General features: G+C 38.6%; 6 protein-coding genes across 6 annotated transcripts; 1 reads left to right on the forward strand and 5 right to left on the reverse strand.

Annotated features, from left to right (window-relative positions):
* Positions 1 to 1,534: 1,534 nt before the first annotated feature.
* On the reverse strand, positions 1,535 to 2,107 carry LOC126792724 (umecyanin-like). Its single transcript, XM_050519191.1, has 2 exons — positions 1,945 to 2,107; positions 1,535 to 1,851 (listed from the first exon to the last, which is right to left on the reverse strand). Exons 1-2 carry the CDS (start codon positions 2,105 to 2,107, stop codon positions 1,535 to 1,537), a joined length of 480 nt encoding a protein of 159 aa, XP_050375148.1.
* A 1,412-nt stretch (positions 2,108 to 3,519) lies between these two features.
* Positions 3,520 to 4,836, reverse strand: LOC126796940 (umecyanin-like). The gene is made up of 2 exons (XM_050523655.1): positions 4,213 to 4,836; positions 3,520 to 4,002 (listed from the first exon to the last, which is right to left on the reverse strand). Exons 1-2 carry the CDS (start codon positions 4,388 to 4,390, stop codon positions 3,644 to 3,646), a joined length of 537 nt encoding a protein of 178 aa, XP_050379612.1. The 5' UTR covers positions 4,391 to 4,836; the 3' UTR covers positions 3,520 to 3,643.
* A 527-nt stretch (positions 4,837 to 5,363) lies between these two features.
* Positions 5,364 to 8,366, reverse strand: LOC126787340 (glucan endo-1,3-beta-glucosidase 14). Its single transcript, XM_050513246.1, has 3 exons — positions 7,975 to 8,366; positions 6,033 to 7,075; positions 5,364 to 5,671 (listed from the first exon to the last, which is right to left on the reverse strand). Exons 1-3 carry the CDS (start codon positions 8,033 to 8,035, stop codon positions 5,588 to 5,590), a joined length of 1,188 nt encoding a protein of 395 aa, XP_050369203.1. The 5' UTR covers positions 8,036 to 8,366; the 3' UTR covers positions 5,364 to 5,587.
* A 1,805-nt stretch (positions 8,367 to 10,171) lies between these two features.
* Positions 10,172 to 12,374, forward strand: LOC126792749 (protein tesmin/TSO1-like CXC 5). Its single transcript, XM_050519219.1, is given in 7 exon segments — positions 10,172 to 10,465; positions 10,606 to 10,755; positions 11,347 to 11,631; positions 11,634 to 11,708; positions 11,938 to 12,032; positions 12,105 to 12,199; positions 12,274 to 12,374. Coding segments are annotated over 7 exon segments (1,056 nt in total). The 3' UTR covers positions 12,336 to 12,374.
* Positions 12,375 to 13,292: 918 nt separating this feature from the next.
* LOC126792756 (dnaJ homolog subfamily C GRV2-like) lies at positions 13,293 to 16,478 on the reverse strand. The gene is made up of 7 exons (XM_050519230.1): positions 16,164 to 16,478; positions 15,729 to 16,075; positions 15,302 to 15,645; positions 14,761 to 15,225; positions 14,399 to 14,523; positions 13,845 to 13,968; positions 13,293 to 13,442 (listed from the first exon to the last, which is right to left on the reverse strand). The coding sequence occupies exons 2-7, from the start codon at positions 15,925 to 15,927 to the stop codon at positions 13,293 to 13,295; spliced, it is 1,407 nt and encodes a 468-aa protein (XP_050375187.1). The 5' UTR covers positions 15,928 to 16,075; positions 16,164 to 16,478.
* On the reverse strand, positions 15,952 to 20,308 carry LOC126792766 (dnaJ homolog subfamily C GRV2-like). The gene is made up of 12 exons (XM_050519242.1): positions 20,226 to 20,308; positions 19,934 to 20,142; positions 19,756 to 19,857; positions 19,614 to 19,676; positions 19,500 to 19,506; positions 18,796 to 19,409; positions 18,154 to 18,377; positions 17,721 to 18,065; positions 16,753 to 17,047; positions 16,485 to 16,620; positions 16,164 to 16,381; positions 15,952 to 15,978 (listed from the first exon to the last, which is right to left on the reverse strand). Exons 1-12 carry the CDS (start codon positions 20,293 to 20,295, stop codon positions 15,952 to 15,954), a joined length of 2,310 nt encoding a protein of 769 aa, XP_050375199.1. The 5' UTR covers positions 20,296 to 20,308.

Here is a 20,308-nt window from a genome sequence, read left to right on the forward strand (position 1 = left end):
AGAGGGAGAGGCTTGGCGTCTCGGATTTTAGGAGAGGAGGCGGCCGGTCGAGTGACTCTTCCGCCAAACTTCACAAAGAACTATGTTAGTGCATTGCGTATGACACCCTGAAATTGCTAGCTGTGACATATATGGCCGGCGCCGTACGTACAAATATAGATGCCATTTTAATTAATTTATACATATACAGAGCTAGATGAATGAGCTAACTAGAGTCGATATTAATCATGTCCATCGTACAGTTCAACAAGGTTTGGTAATTTTAATGAATCAGTATTATAAGTGTATTAATTCGCTTCCCTACTCCTTGAATCTGTTGCCAATTTATAACCAAAAGAAAAATTATATATTGTTCTGTGTTTTAGGGCCTCGAAACTACGTTCTATGAGACAACGTTATGATGAGCGAACGTACGAATAATTTTGTGTAGAGAAAATGATTTGGACTATGGAGGAAGGTTCTGGACTAAAATAAGAATTCTCCTAAATGTTATAGAATATATGAACTATGGCAGTACACTTATTATATTCAGTGTTAAAAGCATTAATTTGAATCGTCTAAAAACAATGATTAGAGTTTCATACTACTACAAAGGAGATCAGTATAGTAAAAGAATCAAACTTTACCCAAAATTATACTAATCGACTATAATTTTGGGGATCGATGGATGGGACGAAAGTCGTTTGCATGCATGATTATGTGCGCGTTTGGAGCAGCTTATATGCTGCTTTTCTTATAAGTTAAGGTGATATGAGTGTTTGGTAAACACATGAAAATGTACTTTTCTTATAAGCCAAGACTGTTTTCGAGCTATAAGTAGAAGTTAGTAATGACTTCCTTTTCAAAATAAGTAAGTCGATAGAAACACGGAGACGATTAAATGATATTTTCGTAATGACGTTGGGTGCCCTCATGAAAGCTTAGAAATTACACATCTACCTCGAAGTCAAAGCATAAGTCAGTTTAAGTTTACCAAACACTCTGCACAACTTATGTCACTATAAGTCACTTTAAAAAGTCAGTTTACCAAACAGTCAGCTACTTAACTTATCAGAAACTTATTCTCAGAAATAAGTATAAGTCAACTTATCTTATAAGTCACAGCTACGCCAAACACACCCTATATGGGATGGTTTTGCTTACCTAGTCTTTTTGCCAAGCTTGCACGCATTTTTCATGACAGATTCATCTTCATATTAAGTTTTGAAACCTTATATGGCGGGTGGTTGATTTGCCATAACAACAATGGTGCTGTTACCAATGCGTTTTACTAACAAGAAACTTGATTACCATGGGATTGATGGGAATAAGTTGCCGGTCGCAATCATTTTCCTTTATCCATAAAATTGATTACGAATTTAGATGATATGCTAGCACGCGTTTATTCAACATGAAGGAGAAATTTATTAAGAGTACAAATAAATCTGATCGTAATTCAATCATAATCTTATTTGTAGGTTTCTAGATTACATGATATAAGTAATAATCATGACTCAAGGCTTCTTGATTTATTGTTCTCCGGTAAGGACTTCTGCTACAAGCCTACAACCTTCCTAGTTACTGATATTTCCTTGAACTTCCGGGACTGCGTCAATTGATCGGTAGTAACAGATTCCTTCGGACACGGACTTGGACTGGGAGGCACAGGTGCAGAGGCAAAAAATATGGCGAACTTTTGCCCGCTAGCACAGTGCTCACCAAAGCTGCATGTGAAGTAAAATGTGCCGCTGGCCATAACCCCAACATCACCTGGTTCTGGAAATTGAAACAAGGGATTGTTCATGTTGCAGGAGTCGAAGTCTTCCTTGGATAGTACAGTGATGTCATGCTTTCCTTGTTCAAAGTTAAACACTGAAAACAGGAACAAACAATCAAGACAAATATCATCAAGAAGAAAGAATTTGAATTTATTAAGAGAAATTAATTCATGAAGCAGTAGTTCACCTAGAGTATCGTTCTCGACAAAGTTATACTTGGAAACCCATTTATCATAATAATCAGGTGTAGGAGGAACCATCCAACCCATGGCGTCTCCTACAGTGTATTCTGCACCTTCTGCGATTGCTGCAATTGCAATGACAAGCACGATCACATACTTCATATTCATGGTATGAGTTGCTTAATTTCCACCCTTATATGTTTCGTCTGAAACTGGATGAGTGAGTTTAGCACTTTAGATGTGGCAATGTCCGTGAGAATTTATTCATGGAAAATTCTTGGATTTTTGGAAGTGGTTCACTGACACCCGACCAAAGTTCACATAGATATCATCCTACAAACTCTGCTTTGTGTTTGACATCCGGCCGTGCCGGAAAATCATATAGCTGTGCCAATGTAAATAAGTATATAACATCGATATTGGTAATGTTGACGTGCAAATTAAAGTAACCTGTACTACGTTAATTTCTATTAATTAGTCATGTTCATAAATCATTATCGATTTCGTTGACATATATCATTTGAATTATATTAATTAAGTAGCTTTTGACATCAAGCATAAGTGGACAGTTTCATCTAACTAATGAACAAAGTAGTAAAAAATTTCTGAACTATTTAAAGGATGCTCGTTCTGACCTACCGTTTTACCCCTAGGGCACAAAGGTAAGATTAGAAGTCCAAGCACCATAAATTTATAATTAAGCTAATCTTTTGGAATTTTTCTTTTTGAACAATCAATATTTTGGACTTATAGAAAGCATGCTAAGCGGTAATAATTCTCAGTGTTTTCAAAGGCGACGCCGAGGCGTCGCTGGTGCGCACTTTGGTGCGGGGCGACGGCTAAATGCCTCACTTGTCCAAACCAGGGCGAGCTGCTGGAAAATCGAATGAAAAAGCATCGGGATGGTTGTTTTTGGAGAAGGCGACGGCTGATGCGGCGGAAGGTAGAAGATGAGTTTTCTGGGTTTTCTTTCTTTTGGTCAGACCGACATTGTTTGACTAACTTTTCCATCAAAACCCTCTTTTGGGCCAATTCAAACAATGTTTTGACCAACACTTGAATATGTGGGCTTATCTCATGAGGTTTTGTTTGGGCTGGGCCAATTTTCATTCAAATCACACCATATTTTTGAAAAAAAAAACCACTTACATTAAATTACATTTATATGTATTTAATTAAAATATTCATTGTTGGAAGAGCAGTCGACTTATTGCCTTGAAAACATTGATATTTCTGGCCCTAATTTAGATATATGTGGACTGAGGTGCCATTTGGGTCCATATTCTGCAGGCACTGCCTTATATGTTACTACTAGCTTGTTGGTATATATATATTAGTAGAGCATGAAAGTTTCGAGGAGTTTCATCTCTGGCGTGATTCAAGCCAAGCTTGACCTCGCCAGTCGTCAATTATCAATTTATAAACACTTGGATGTGTACATGAAACTCAGATGGTGTTTACCTAACCTGTTGAGAATAATTCAAAGAATGACTATATATATCGTTAATCGTTGTTAATTAATTGTCATATAATTTTGTTGGCCTGGTAAATTTTATGCAGCTCTCAGGACAATAGCGGCTAGCGCACACCAAATGCATCCATCAGGGCAGAAATAATCTTGATCAAACTCTCTAGCTTGTGCCAAAATAATTCATGCTGAACCAAATGAAATGCATAGAAATACAGTTGATAAATATATGAAGACTAGAAGAGGCAGAAAAGAGCTAGCGCAATGGACATGAAAACAGTAGAAATGGTGACAACATGAGAAGAGCTGCCTGTCGAGCCCTTTGGCGGCGGTGCCGTAGTGCTTGACGTGCTCGGTGGTGGGGATGTTGAAGGAGGAGGAGAATCGCCAGTTACAGTGATGGTTAGCTTCTGTCCGCCTTGGTCACAGTGCTCAGGAAAGAGGCAAATGAAGTAGTGATCGCCGGTGGCACTGAGGGTGTAGTTGGCTGGTCCCTCGGACTTGGGGGTGCTGATATAGCCAGTGACGTTGCACTTTTCATAAGCATCCTTTGAAAGTTCAGCTACATCATGTCGTCCTGTTGTGAACTCGAACACTGGTCACGCAACAAATCACAAAAGTTAATACTCGCTAAAAATGAGGTTTCTCTTTAGAAGTTTGCTAATCCAATACTTAGTTATGTTTAAGCGAGATTTTCTAATTTCTTTGTAATAGATACAAGTTATACAACCAATTTGCTTAGAACAAAAAATTGTTCCGTAGAAAATTTTTCTTAGCATGCACTAAATAGCATGGGAAATATTACCTAGAACATCGCCAACTTTGAAGGTGTGATTGGCAGCAAAGGAAGTATAGTAGTCGGCACCGACTGTATTATTCCAACTCACTGTGTGCGTTTCAGCTTCTGCGGTTTGTAGCACAGCTGCTAAAGCTATAGCAATTGCGAACACAAAGGTAGTCGCACTAAGTATCTTAGTCCCCATGATCTCAATGAAACTTGGGAGTGTTCACAGGTGGCCCCTAGCTTAAGCTATTTGGTACTGTATTGTGGTGTTCAGGCTCTGTCTATGTGCTTATAAAGTGTAAATGAAGAAACAAATTTGGTTTGATTTGAGGTTGAAATGGCCAACGGAGCAGAGCTTACAGAAACATGCATCAACCAGCCAGAAGTCAACAACAGAAAATTAATTAGTCCAATGGTGAGGCATTATTAATCATGATGCATAATATACAACTAATCCAGAGACTTGGTGAGATTAGATCCGGTCATAATTCTGATCTAGCAGCCCGGACATCTGAAGGGGCAGTCGGGTATAGTATTGCTTATTACTGTTTACTGTTCACACAATTATGCCCTATATCGGATTAACTTTTCACCTTTGTGATAGGAATGCGATTGGCAGTAAACTATGAAAATGTGTAACTGAAATTTGTTCGTTGTTTCTGTCAGACCCAATCGATTAAATTATGTATCATTTCTTGGTCCAACACATAAGCATCCTGTAGTATAAACAAATGAATGAAGAAATGAACCGACTCCTGGTAAAGCATATAAAACTGGGAAACATGAGAACCTTCTTGTTGTCTACTTGTGTATGACTTGTTCTTTGACACTTTTATATATATTTTTCCCACCTTTTCTTCGTAAAATAATTATTCAAGCCAGCCTGTTGATTTAAAATATAAGATGGTAAAATTTTATGTCATAGTCTGGGAGAAATACTGATTCTCCATGGTGGTTATAAAATAAAAACAGAAGTTTTCTATGCAAATATATACGCAATCCGAAGGACTTGACCTTAAAAATGATACGCTGAGGATGATTCCTCAATTGTGTTACTCAATGATAAACAACACTTTTAACCAGTAGTTACTCAACGATAGACAATCTTGTGAACAAACAAGGCCAGTTCAATTCAAATGCATGTCTTCTATTTCCAACAGAAATATGAACCCTCTGAAAAGTGCCTCGGTAAGTAGTTGGGAACCATGAGAGGGGAACATAAGAAAAATATTCAAGTAAAAATTGTAAGAAGCAAATCTGAAATACATTTCCTACGATGGATAAAGTTAACAAGCAGTAAATAGCATATATTTTCAGAACTCTAGAATCCATTTTATGTAGTTTGTATTTTGAAGAAGACACGATAGCTGATCTCAACTCCCAAGTGGTGGCTTCATCATCTAAGGATCAGAACCAATGCTAACGCAGAGATTGGTAATAGGAAGTATTGGGACCGAGACCAGGCTTGAACCCTACTATCCTGTAATAGTAATAAAGAAGTAACCCAAAAAACTGATGAGATGAGGAAGCGTTTTCAAAAATAAGGTAACAAGAACAACCAAGTTAAAAGCATGGTGTAGAGCAAAATCTGTGCACATAGGGAGGATCACAATTACCAAGTATTGCTGTTTCATTTCTAATATTTGTTTCATTTACAGGCTTCCTATGAATTTAGCACTAGCAGACCAAAACCAAAGGGTAACGGCAATCCAAGAATAAGTAACTTTCAATATTATTCCATTTCTTTGTAGGGAGACTTAAAGTTTAAAGCCGATCCCAATTTCCAAGACAGCGTTAGAGCATTCAGAGGACATAATTCAAGGGAGTGAGGAAACTAGTACCTTTAAAGATGAATGCAATGAATCTGCAGAAGATGATACAAGTCCATGAAACCCAATATCATATGAAATGGTTCCATCAGGCTTAAACAGTCCAAAGTTTCTCTCAGAAGTTGCCCCTGTTTTCAAGTTCTCATTAAAAATGGCAAATATGTATGCCTTCACTACAAAATGTGGCCGGAGAGGGGTCCCTTTCTTCTTTGCTAACCTTTTACGTAGGTTATAGTTATATGTCCTTGCATTCTCTGCTGTAGCTGCAGCTTCACTGTCATCTCCATGGGAGGCCCACCCTGTCTCTGTGATAATAACTTCCATCTTTTTCAAACCAGCATCTTCTAAAGCTGAATAGGCTGCATCTATTTGAGCATCAAGCATATTATCATAATGAAGATCAGTTTTGTTATCATGAATCCCCTTTGTTTTCTGAAAAAGAGCATAGTTGATATCTATATGCTCCGGATCACTCATGTAGGCAAGGAACGGATAAGCATTCAAACAGAAGGGTGAACCAATTTCTGAGAAGAACTCCAAAAGTGGCTTCATGTACTGCTGCTTAACATTATCCCTAAATATACAGGAAGAGGGAGGGTATGAATTATTAAAAACAGCCTGTGAATGTGCTGTGGTAATCTGAACTACATCATCTAATTTTAGCATCTTTGTTGCATTATAGATGTTTTTAACTGCACCCAAAAGAGCTGCCCACGATTCAAGATCACCCCCACCTAATACTTCATTACCCACTGCAATCCCTCGGATGTGTGTATCAGGAAGAAATGCCTGCACATTTTCCTTAACCCAATCCAGTGCATGATCCTGATTGGCGCTCATTTCTTTCAGGTATCCATTTGGAAGCCCGACCACTAAGTCAAGCCCAGTCCCACTAAAAGCCTTGAGAACACTGTGATCAGCATCATATATCCTGACATTCTTTATTTTTGCTGCTCTAAGAAGTGTAGCAACTTTATCTGGAGAAGGAATGTTATCTGCAATTCTTCCATAATTTATCCCGTATGCTCCAGTGAATGCTTGTACAGTCACAGAGGCTGGAAAGAACAGAACAAAGCCATCAAACATCAGTCATGTCGTTATGAAAGATAACAGCGATATCCCAAGAGCCACAAATGGCATTTAAACTAGCATACAATCAGTCCACTCAACCACAGAAATTGGTAAAGAACCAGTTAGTGTCTACTTCACTTCAATGAGATTCTCCTCTAATTAAGAAAATAGTTTGGCGAACTCATCAATTGTATAATTTCAGGAAATCTCACCAAATCAAGTAAGATCATCGCCTAATTTTTTCTTTAATAGCACCAGAACGCGTAGACTTTGTTTTACTTCTCATTCTTATATATGAAAATACTGTTAATGAACTATATAAGTCGATATTACGTTGAAAACTAGGAGTGAGTCAACTGGAATCTTCACTGAATGTTCATAACACAGCCTAAGAAACTATTAAATCTGGGGAGACCCACAAAAGCTTTCATCTTGCATAGACTGTGGCCTATACATATAAATACGGTGATGCCCTGCATTAAATATTCTCTAAGCTATCCATCATGCTATCATCAAATCAATACAAGAACAAGGCTCTAACATTCTTTATCAGTATGAAACACTATTTTAAATCAGATTGAATGATTAAGACCAATCAATCCTCAGTTCCTCACTCAAAACTCACATACACAGACCCGATTTCCCATATTCTACAAACATTTTTCAACACAAATTCAACATCAAACTATGATCAAGCAATCAAAGTCAAGAATCCACCAAATATGCAGGACCCAATTGCCAAAGGCCCAAAAGAAACCAACTTCCCCCCTCTACTAAATCACACGCCTACACACTGTTCTATAACCATCCAATTCAATCACAAAAGAAATGAAAAACCCAGAAAGCTAGAAAAATTAATGACAAAAAGGAGTTGGGAAGTTACCAATCAGAGAGAAGAAGACCAAGAAGACCTGGACAAAAAAGCAGAAGCTTTTGATTCTCATGGTCTCTGAACAAAAACCAGCAACAAAGGATTCAATCTTCGATCAAAAATCTCAACTTTGGACCAAACAAAGGGCAAGAATGACAACTTCAGAGCCTTGAATACACAGTGCTCCTTCTTCCTCAGGCATGCCATAAGACAATGCAAAGACCCTCTTACTGGTTTTCCTGCATCTCTCTCTCTCTCTCTCTGTTTCTTCACAAAGAAACAACCAATCAGAGATTTCAGGAGAACAACAAGAACTGGGTTTTGGGTTTTTGAGAAGTCTCTGGTTTGGTTTCAATCTTGGAATATATTTGTGTGTTCTGTAAGTGACGTTGCTCTAGTTGGTCGGTTTTGTTTTTTCGCTCTTTCCTGCTTTGAAAAAGAGTAACTTTTCTTTAACTTCATTGGTTTACGCTGAAAACGAAACTCACTTGACTCATAGTCCACCAGTACGTCATCTTCGTTTTGATTGTTTGAATGTCACATTGGTGGAACCTCACGCGCTTTGATTTTTAACTGAAGGTTAAAGTTTTTTACACCAGCAAAATTGTATAAACACAGTAGGTTTACCAGAACCATACATGAATACTTTAGACTAGTGTGCTTTTCAAAACCACCTACCTTCTTGTTCCTTCTAATGATTTTGTTGAAAAGAATTTCATTGCAAACCTATATGCATAGTGGGTTTCATTCATGTTATCTTCCAACATTACGTTTACCAGAACCATACATGAATACTTGAATAGTGTGATGGCCAAGAATGTGACATGAAAAATGGTAAATCACAAGAGTTGTTCCGTCTCTTTTCTCTTGGATCATTCATTTCATTGTGCAAAGGAGAATTGAAGTATATGTCGGTTTCAATGCGAGCGAATAAAACGTTTGTCAATCGCATCAGTTTCAGTTTAACGTTGGAGCCAAGTAAGGTAAGTTTCAATTGTAATGATACTTATGGATATAATGAGACTTCAATTCTTAGCTAGAATCAGAATGCCGTAGCAAGAAATGAGTTTGATTTTTTTCATGAACTCAAAAGTGTGTACACTATGGGAGTTGAAATTAATCACAAATATATGTCAATATGTGCATCTATAATTAAACACAATTTATACTCGTGAACGATAAATGATCCATATTCTTTATAATTAACTTTTAGGGCAAACAAAAGCATAAGTTGTTTTCCGGACGTGGAAATTCACTTTTCCAAGTCGAGTATTTATGTTTCTTATTTCTAATCTTTCATAGTCGGCATCTATCTAGAGATGGAAAAGTTTAATCAAAGAATCTCACGGAAGTTGGAAGGACCGCAAATATTATGCATTTCATGTTTTGAGAACTTTGCATCCATAGTGAACAAGCAACATTAGAAATGTCCTATGGTGGAACTGAGGATATCAAAATGGCAAGCAAAAAGGGATTCCGTAGCCCTGAACCCTAAACTATTCCCAACAGTGACACCTTTGAATCGATAGGGAGCTGTTATGACTATTGTGGTACATGAGTGTAGCCATAGGAAGGGAAGAATCAGAATGATTTTGAGGATTGAGTATGAAAGGTTTGGGATGAAACAAGAAGGGAAGAAGGATCGATAAACACCTAAACTACTGATACCATGTAGAAAATGATTTCCATTGATCTTAAATGATACAAGATTTACAAATATATAGACTTCCTACTACAATCACTATATCCTAGTATTGATTACAATCGTTGACAGCTATGAATACAAATATGTAACTGATGATTCTAGCAATCAATCAGATAGCATAATTGATGCACATAGATATAGTCATATCAGTAGGTAGTCAATGAAGGAGATTGAGCAATTAGTGGAGAAGATTGAGTGGCTTTAACATTACCTACTGGGGCTTCTTTGAGATCCATAAGGGTGTATATTGACCAGGGCTATATGTTATGTAAATCTGTAATGAGGAGAATGAGACTGTGGAGCATGTGTCTCGTGATTGTTGGTTCATAAAGGAGCTGGTGAAGAGCTTCCTTGAGTTACGTTTTGCTTACACTCTTGTTGTTCAGCCTATGTCTATGATGGATTTGATAACTATTTGTGCTGAGTTGCTTTCTAAGGAGTGTTTTGATCTCCTCCCTATTGTTATTTGGTGGGGATGGAAGGAGATAAATTTGCGTGTCTGGGATGATCAAAAGCAATCTTGTCTCCATATTTTCTATCAGATTCAGAGTTTTGTGGAGTTGCAGAAAATGGTGTAGGCAAATTGGTGGAAGAGTGGGGAGAGTTCCAAAACCTTGGGTCCCTCTTCTAGTAGGTTGGTTAAAGGCCAATATTGATGGAGCCTTTGATAAATTTTCACAGCGGGGTGGTGTTGGGGTTGTGTTTCGGGACTCTGAGGCTATTATTGTTGGAGGTCTCTGTTTTCTTGTCACTCATGTTTCTATGCCTGAGATGGTGGAGGCTCTTGCCAGTAGAGCGGCAATGGAGTTTGGGTGGAGTTTAACTTAGCTCCGGTTGCCTTTGAATCTGACTACTTCAAGGTTGTTCAGGCAATTCGGTGAGAGGATGGGGATGATTCATGCTTTGGTTATGTTATCGCTAATGTTAGGGGTTTTTAGTTACATTGTATGTTTCTTTGTTTGTTCACATTGCCCAATGTTGAAAATGAAGGTGCTAGGCGAGATGCAGTAGAAGCTACTTTGGAGCGCAATCCAAATGCATTTAGGCCAAAAATTGCAAGCAGCCCACATGGCCCACGGGATAGTCGGGTTTATATACTTACACTGAGTCTCTGTGACTTCTTTTTGCCACGAGCCACTTTGAAATTGAAGTTCACCACCTGGCCACCTCTTTGGTTATGCTTATGATTTTGAGTCAACAAATTATGATTTCTTTTTTTAGCTATCGTGTTAGCTATTTATTTAACGTGTGTGCACAGTGGATTTTTACTTTTAGTATTATGCTTCTAGAATGAGAATACTTTTCTAACTTCATTTTTTTCACTTCGTCTCATCTGGAGTCTTGTCCTATAAGCTTAAAAGCTAGGATCTAGTGTGCTCAATAAAGTTCTACGGCGTGTTTGTTTTCTTGGCTTGTACATGCGAGAACCCAACTTTTCTAGTGGGAAGCAGTTTGTGCTGCACACGCCCTTTTCTCTTTGAGGGATTATTTTGCACTGTCTTATACCATCATAAAAATGTCCTGATGGAAATGAACCACTTCCTTTCGTCCTGTTATTGGATTGTATACCTTCCAGTTAATATATTTCTTATAATTTCTGCTCCGCATAGAACCTACTGGTCTCCCGTGCATAATACCATCTGACTGATAAGAAAATGGACCGATTTGGAAATGTGTAGGAGGAAGCAGGTGAGCTTGTGGTCTTGGCAAAGCACAATAAAGGATGCCACTGCAAGAAATCAGGGTGCCTCAAGAAATATTGTGAATGCTTCCAAGCCAACATTCTCTGCTCTGAGAACTGTAAGTGCATAGACTGCAAAAACTTTGAAGGAAGTGCAGAGAGACAAGCTCTATTTCATGGTGATCATAACAACAACATAGCATATCTTCAGCAGGCAGCAAATGCTGCCATTACTGATGCTATCGGATCCTCTGGATACATATCATCCCCACCGATATCCAAGAAAGAAAAGGTCAGGAAATCTTTTTTGGACAGACAGCCAAGGATCAGTCAGCTCATAGGATAGGACAGTATCCACAGGTAAATTTATTTTTGTGGTATCAGTAATTACTTCCAAAATTAGTGGCGTAAGAAATGGAAACAAAATTTTCCTATTAGATTTTATTTTCTACTAGGCCAGAATTAAGCTATTGGTTGATTGATGCTTGGAAATTAAAATCAATGAAATTTATGTGTGATTGGTTGAATTCATCTTGGCACTACTCTAATTTGGAGTACTATCATTTATAACATACTATATATTTTTCAGGCAAACCATCTCAGACCGCCTGCACCATCTTCGTCTTCTGCCCCTGTTTCTCGCCTTGGTACTGCCGGATTAGGGCCTTCAAAGTTCACATACAGGTATGACTGGCGTTTCTATAAGCTACTGTTGATCTACGTGATTCAAATCTAAGTCGTATATGATCTTTGAAGGTCTCTCCTAACAGACATCATCCAACCACAGGACTTAAAGGAGCTCTGCTCAGTTTTGGTTGTGGTAGCAGAAGAAGCAGCAAAGACACTTGCAGGTAGTTTATGGTTTTTTTTTTTTGGGGTAATAGTTTTTGGTTCAAACTTCAAACTATCTGCCCAATCTGTGCAGACAGAAGAAGTGCTGCAGAGGAGGCAGAAGCCAAAAGGAATCTGATACTCAGAAAGTTGTGACTGATGATTGCACTACACCTTTTAAATCCAAATCTCTGAAATCCAAGCACCAGCGAAGGCCTCCACCTTTTAAATCAACAAGCTCAATCCCCACATACGTAATTTTTAGTTTCTGCTCAAAAATCAATTGTAAAAAAACAATCAATTTCATAGTTGCAAAGCGCTAAATAAACCTAAAGCAGTAGTATTAGCACTAATCCAGCATGTTTACAGGTTTAATAATGTATAAGCTAAAAAAAAGACTGTTATCAACATAGTTTTATTGTATTTCCCACCAGGCTTTGAATCGTTCAAAGTGGGTAAATGTTCCATTAAGTGCTATATCAGAAGAAACAGAAAGCATTGCAAAGAGTATACATATAAAAACCAGATTCCATGATCAATAAACAAAACGTAACCAATCAGCAATAATATGGATTAAAAAGAACATTAAAATTTCTCTACGATATCAAGAGCAATACTTCTGTCAAATATTGAGCACGTACACAATTCAAAGACTAAATGCATGTGCCCACCCTGTAAAGAGGGTTACATTTCACCTCTAAGCATTTCAAAACAAACTTTCTCGCCATCTCATAATTGTTTCCTATTGCTGGTTTCCTTACATTATCAATATAGGATGACGTCCTTTTCTTTAAAATCCAAAAATGTTTCTCATAAAAAAAACAATTTTAGTATAGCTAGGCCGGGTCAGATTTGTTATTCTTAAAGTAGGCCCATGTAGAATTTTTCATTCCGAACGACAGTCGGATTAGTCCAATCCGTTTGCAACAAGGAGTTGAGGGTTGGGCGTGCGTGTGTATAAAAAGGAGCGAACTGGTTGCCAATTGATCTCAAACCTAAAGTTGCTTAAAGCAAAGCCGAAGCCAAAACCACATTGATAATTATATGATTAGGCTGGTTTAGTACTCAATCCAGTTTTAGTAACAAAACCACACATAACCCATTCGATTTAGGTCAATGGACAAGGTAATTATTTTGTTGTCTAGTGGCAACAGCAACAAGGAGCGTTGAATAAAGATATGCATATGGACTTACATCTGATGAATTCAACAAGTCCCGAACTTTAGTACAGTAGGCTCCCTCCGTTGCGAATGCATGCAGTTCCTGTATCAAAAGATAAACCACAATTCAAATACGCTCAGTGACAAAGAAAGTTGGAGAACTCAAGGAAGGATTTAAACATACTAATTCAAACATTAGGACAAAAGAGTTGTTATCCGTGCTTTCATTATGAATACAACCAATCAAAATATTAATAACCAACATCTTTTATTGTTTGGTATCAATTGAAGAGAACAAGTATCTAGGACACGCGTCCTCCAATTTTGAGCAGATTATAAACGAAAAGAACTTAAATGTTAATATCTTTGTAATGCCCGACAACCCAACTAATCCAAGTGGTGAAGTTTATTGAAATATTGTATCTCCTAATGTCAACAGAATATTTGTACAAAGGCAATGGCAAACAAGACAATTAACGACATCATTTTATGAAAATGTTCTAACCTCAATTGCTAGCACTCTGCCGATAGATGCTTCAGATTCATTCCACTTCATCTGAGAGCAAAGTCCATTCCTTCCTCCAGCTCTCCAATCAAGAAGGCCAAGAAGTACTTCAACAAGACCAACCCTACATATCACAACCCATATTAATATAAAGAATTGACAGGTATGTATTTGCCTCAAAAGTCAAAACCAGTTCAACTCTTCAAATTTGAGCCTAGCCTACAAAACACATCATTGTTTCGAGTGGTGTGTGTTTGCAGAGTTAGTCTAAGTTGACATTGGAAAGTCATCAGGTTTGTAATATGCAGAACATGCAAATCATTTTGATACAAGAATTGAAAAGCATAAATGTGCCTTAAAATCTATGAAATCTACTCTTTGAAATTGAGCTTAGCCTACAATATACATCATGATTGCCATCGAGTTGGCAGGGTTAGCATAACTTGGCATTGAAATTCATCAGATCTGTAGGGTACATGACATGCAACCATTTCGAGGAAAAATAAGTATCCAATGCATCTAAAATTTGATCAATAAGTGCTCTTTTCACTTACTTAAGTCCTTGTGCAACAAGTGCATCCCTAGCTCGGTTTCCAGCAACAACAACACGCTTTAGGGTCTCCATAGCTAGTATGCTTCCACCTTGCCATCCTATAGCTTTCATTAGAAGCGGAACAACCTGCATTACAGTAAAGTGGAAATTTGAGTCAATAGCACCATATAGGACACCAAAGACACACTAGCCCCCTGGTACTAAATTTCAATCCAATAAGAAAATTTCAAAGAAAACTATCCAATTGATAGCATCCTGAATTGTTTATGCAAATTGTATACTTTAAGTAAATTTTTAAACCAGTTGGTGCAATTAGTAGATACCCGAGTGAATATATACATAAGGACAAAATAAGTTACGCACCTGAGGTGTTCCTACACTAGTTGCTGCCATAGCTTCAGCACATATGGTGCTAGCTGCTAGTTGATGCAGAACACGCAGACAACTGAGGCGCACACGTTCTCTGGGGGTTTGGGTAGGCTGTGAGGATCCATCATCAGACTCCTCTGCTCTATCTACATAATTTCCATTGTTCACCTCCCCCGATGCCATTGTTTCTCGTCTTCCTTCATACGCGACAGCAGCCACAAGCTTGGGCACATATCCAAGGTATCCAACATGATCTGCAAGGGCAGGATGTACTCGCAATAATGAAACCAAAGCAGCAGACAGGAGCAAAGGAAGTTCAGGATCAACAGCTTGTGTTTCATAATGTGTGGCGGCAATGGATGTCAAATACTGATCTAGCAGTCCTTCCAAGAACCTCTTTGGATTTCTGAGAGGGAATTTAGGATCTTTTAGAAATAACCTAATATAGATTCCACCAACCTGCATGAGATTGAAAGTGTGAGTTTTTCAAATATTAAGACATACTTCAATGTATATATGCATAATCATGTGCTACCTGTGGCTCATCTCCCATTTCTTGCTGCCCAGATGCGTGCTCAGGTACGTCCCAGTCAACAACACGGCCTTTCATTTGTTCTTGGTATAGATCTGCTGCCATCGTCGCGATTTGTGCGGCCAGAGAAGTAGTCATCGCTGGTGTCCATACAAGTTCTGGAGTCTCAGTAGTCTGTTCAAGGGCAATTACAACAGCTTCACCAGGTCCATCCCTAATAACTGATACCAAGCCATCAGGAAGAAACCTAGCCAGCGTTATAGCAACTCTCGGCCCATGCATTGGCTGCCCAACAAGCTTCCCCAACAAAGAAGCTGCAGCTGCTCTTTGCTGCAAGGAAATTTCTTCTGCACATATAGATTTATACCGTCAAAAATGTAGTATTCCCAATCAATATTTAAGCACAACAAAGCTAAGTAAATCTATTTACCCTGCAAAGGCAAGAGAAGCTCAAGAATGTAGACTACTCCCCCATGCTTGGCAGCTGCCCAGGCAAGCTCTGGTGTGCTTGCCAGAGCATATAGAACATGAAGAATCCCCTCACGACAACTTGGGGCTGAGTGAAGCATTTGCAATAAAAGGAGAAGGCTAGATCCATCTGCAACCATAGCCTCCAAGCAAGGGGGCATACGTAGTCAGGAGTGACAACACACTCAGGCAGAGTTGAGGTATGTTGCTTTCTGATGCAACAGGCACAGAGAAGCATTCAAAAAGAGGCAACAACTTGTCCTTAGTAGAAAAAATTGATGCCAAGTTTGGACTGCTTGTCAGTATGTTCTACCAAAACAAAAACACCAAAAAAAAGGTCAGATACATGGCTTGGATTGTCTGTTATTGAATCAGCATAGAAAAGTGAGTGAGATACCTTAAGTGAATTCAGTACAAACTTAAGGTTCTTGACCACTTTAAATTCTTCTTTCTCTGACACTTTGCCATTGGATACTGCCATATCATCAACTGGGGGACTATGTTCATCTACTGATGCAATAGCAATATCACTAGGATGCTCAGATGTTTCAAGGGATGAGCCATCCTGCTTTGGCTCATTCTTAAGTTCTGACTCTAAAGCACATTGATCGTGTACTAGATATGATATATAATCAATTAAGGCGACACAGAAGGCCTCTGGTTCACTAATATCAAAATTGGGCTGATCGCTATACACCCTCAAGTAAACATTGCCAACAGAGTTCTTTTGATAGTGCCTTATACGAAAACATATGCAAATCTTTCAAGTCATATGAGCCCTCTGGACCCTGACTTGCCCGTTGCTGATCCACAAATTTCAGTAGTTCTGCTCGGGTGGAAGAGTTCCAGATAATCTACAAACAGAAGATTTAAAAATCAACCTTAAAGGTTATATAACAAAGAAACAAAACTAAATGAACTATACGGCGTCATAGCATACTGCGACCATATGAAGAAAGGTGTAACATTAAAAAACAAAGTAGTACCTCTGGAGACTCCAAGTTATTGTTTAATTTCGACAGTAGGTCTTTAGGAGCTTGATCTTTTAACATACTTGCAAGTTTTGGAGTCAACAAAGCTCTAAGGGCATCAGCTGCTGTCTGATTATAAGGTGTTGAACTCCCATTACTACACAAACCACTGAGCCGTGACAGCGCCTGCGATGCACGTACAGCATGCATATTTTTTGCAATCTGTACGCTAGCACCAACACCATGTGACTCTGTTGTGTCAGATTCATCTGCAGTTGAGTCATACTGAAGCAGCACGGGCAAAAGGTACCTAGCACAATCCAATTACATAAGTTGACAGCTAATCTTTGATAAATTAATAGACAAAGGCAGTCAGGTTCAAGTGTCACTAACAAACAATTACCATTTACATTGGCACCAAGAAATAACTAGTGTTATCTACTCTCCTGTAAGAACCTTAGAACTCTTTAATCATGTTTAGGGCTTTGAATTGTAGTATGGTCCATGATCAAAACAAGTGTCAGAACTTAAGTCTTGTTCTAATGAACATGAACAATGATCCTCACCCTAAGAAATATTACAACTGTTTTTCTTTCACCACTAGTAGAAACTTATATCCCACTAGTTGAAGCAATTGTTAACTGGATGGAAACTATATTACAAACAAATGAAACAATCCTCTAGGCTCTAGCCACTAGTCCTCTTTAAGGCCACTTTAAACAGGCATGTCAGCTACTGCAGAAGAACATATCCAGCACCAGTTATATTGCAGCTGGTTATTGCTTGAATGGTAGGATCTTTTTCTAGGTTATGGATAAAGTCTTTTGTCCAGTTATATATTTATGTTCTTCTTATCCGTAATCTTTAGACATATAATGGAAAAGAATGTAGATGAAATTGAATACTAGATATGCCAGACTGCTAAAGACTTTTTTTTAACAATATACAACTGAAAAGCTAACCATGTGTATGAGCTGGCTTACCATAAGACACCAGCTTTAAGCAAGGCATCTTGCAATTCAGTGGACACAGAAACGTGCGCAATAGTTTGGAGAGCGGCATCTACAGAAGCAGGTACAAGCTCAAGCTCGGTGCAGTGCACAATGTCATCAACTAATCCAGAATATTCAAGTATTTCAGCCCAGGCACTCTCAAATTGACTCAAAACACAGAAGGTGCGCATAGCATTTGTAACAATTATGGCAGATGGTTCATTTGCGGATGTAGTTGGCTGAACTAAACACATGCAACGAGAGAGGAGATTTGCAAGAAGCTGTATGCCACCACCCCTCACAAGCTCTTCACCGTTCAATGAAGAAGATGCACACCTAAACATTTGAAAAAAAAAATTATATCACCTTTATTAATCAAAACATTAATTTCCAATTATAGATATCTGGAACAAGAGGTACTCACGTTAGCCAAATAAGCTCTGACGCTGCAACAAGGAGAGGTGCTCTCTCTAAGGAAATAAAATTGTTATCATCCTTATCCACAGTAACTGCATTGAGCAACATTGGATAACCAGCATATTTGAATGGTTCCAATATATCTCTATATCTTCTGTACAAGATGCATTGTCCTTTCAATAAAAGCAACAACCGCCAAGCTTGAGGGCCTTGCAAGCCTTGCATGGTGGCCTACAGACACAGCGGCATTCTTAGCAAACTTAAAACAGAAGATGAAATTAAAATTGAGTTTATAAATGTTTTGACATAGTGAAGATTGTTACTTGCTGACGACACAGGACGGTATATAAGCACAAGAGATATCTATGTCACAATAAATACCAAAAATAAGTGTGCACATGCGATTGTATCCCCACGAAGGACATCCCCAGGAAAACATAAACAATTAAACAGATAGGGGCAAGCAGCCCCCTGTATAGGGCTCTGAACCTATCTTACAATCATAAGGGGAAAATGTTAATTTAGGTAAGTCTGTGTTACTAGAGATTCTGAGCAAGCTGAAATTTTAGACCTCTAATTATAACTACAGTTTTAAGCATGCTCGGGTAGATTAATGCCATCAAAGCAGTTTTGTAGGCAGATGTGTTACCTGCAAGCGCTCATAAGCTTTCTGTACAGCAAGAAACTTATCCCTTCCTTCAGGATTTTTATCTGGATGGTATCTCATGGCAAGTTTCCTATATTGTCGCTTAAGCTTTTCTTCATCAATATTCTCAATCTGCTTGGTTATGCTAAAGCTATCCTCACCCATCTCAATGGAATGCTTCATATTGGCATCATCACTTGACACATCTTCCAAGGATATCTCTAATATTTTGCAAGCTTCTTCCTCAGAAAGATCCATAGGTCTTCTTGTAAGCTCCTCACGCCACATTACCAGTAATGACTGTAGAAACTCAACATGTTCAACAATTGGCCAGTTTGGAAATCTAATCTCATCACATAAGTTCAGGAGGTAATCTCTGGAGTATCCAAGTACCTGACGAATCAGATTTTCTGCTCGCATCTTGTGAGTCCATATAATCTCTGGAGTATCAGAATCAGATACCATTGCAGCTGCAAATGCCCCTGGACCACTACGTTCTAACACATACAGCAAAGATTCAGGAAGAAGCCCACCCAAGACACTGCGTTTCGCCAGAGGTAAGGAAGAGGAAACTGCGGCATCTTCACCACCATGAAATGCTTGGTGAACATGAGTCACTGAAAAGAGTTGGGCAATCGAAAGGAGATTTGATCCTGGATATGCTAGGGAAAACTAAAATGCGCCACTGTATAGACGAATCACAGCACATTGGCCCTGCACAAGTTATAGCCAGAGGTCAGCCAAACAGCATAAAGTGGATAGATTATGGCAAAAGTCCTGGGTAAACCCTTCAATACCCACAAGAGAACACATCTACCTACTTCTGTTTGCAACAAATCACGAACTGCAGCATGTAAGCTGTCACGAGAGGTGCTTGCATATACCTACAAGATACGTTACAAACATTAATTGCAAGTCCCTGAAAGGAAGCAATTGTTAAAGTTACGTGCAATGAGAGCTCACATGGATCGGGCATCCATCATTGAACTCAATTGCAAACATCTGGGGCTCCTCAGTAAATCGAACAAGTGCATTTACTGCAGATAACGGTCGAACAATAACAGCCTGCACACATCTAGTGACTATTCTCAACATTTGATATAAGCTAATTATATATGTTTCAGTAAGTTTATCAGCTTACTTCATAGTTCTCTGGGCGTCTTTCAACAAGTGAAACTTTTGTAAGAATCAGTTGACGAGATACAGCATCACCATGCTCCCCGAGTCCACCTTTAGGGCCGACGCTCAGATTCAATCCCGGAACATTTAAAGTTCCACGAGCAGAAGAGCGCAGTCTTGTCACAGACCAACCCCCACATGGAGTTTCAGCTGCTCCAACTGCTTCTTTTGCTGCATTGTCCATATAAATGTATTAATGAATAGCTAAATAGACTACTTTACAGGAACAAAAACAAGTGTTTAAAATGTGCTACCCCTTTGCTTTATATACTCTGCTATAGTGAGAGACTGAGAAGTTTCCACAGATAGTGACAACCCCACCATAGATTTTGCTGTT

Source organism: Argentina anserina, chromosome 1 (assembly GCF_933775445.1).
Source record: "Argentina anserina chromosome 1, drPotAnse1.1, whole genome shotgun sequence".
In the NCBI taxonomy this organism is placed as follows: Eukaryota; Viridiplantae; Streptophyta; class Magnoliopsida; order Rosales; family Rosaceae; genus Argentina; species Argentina anserina.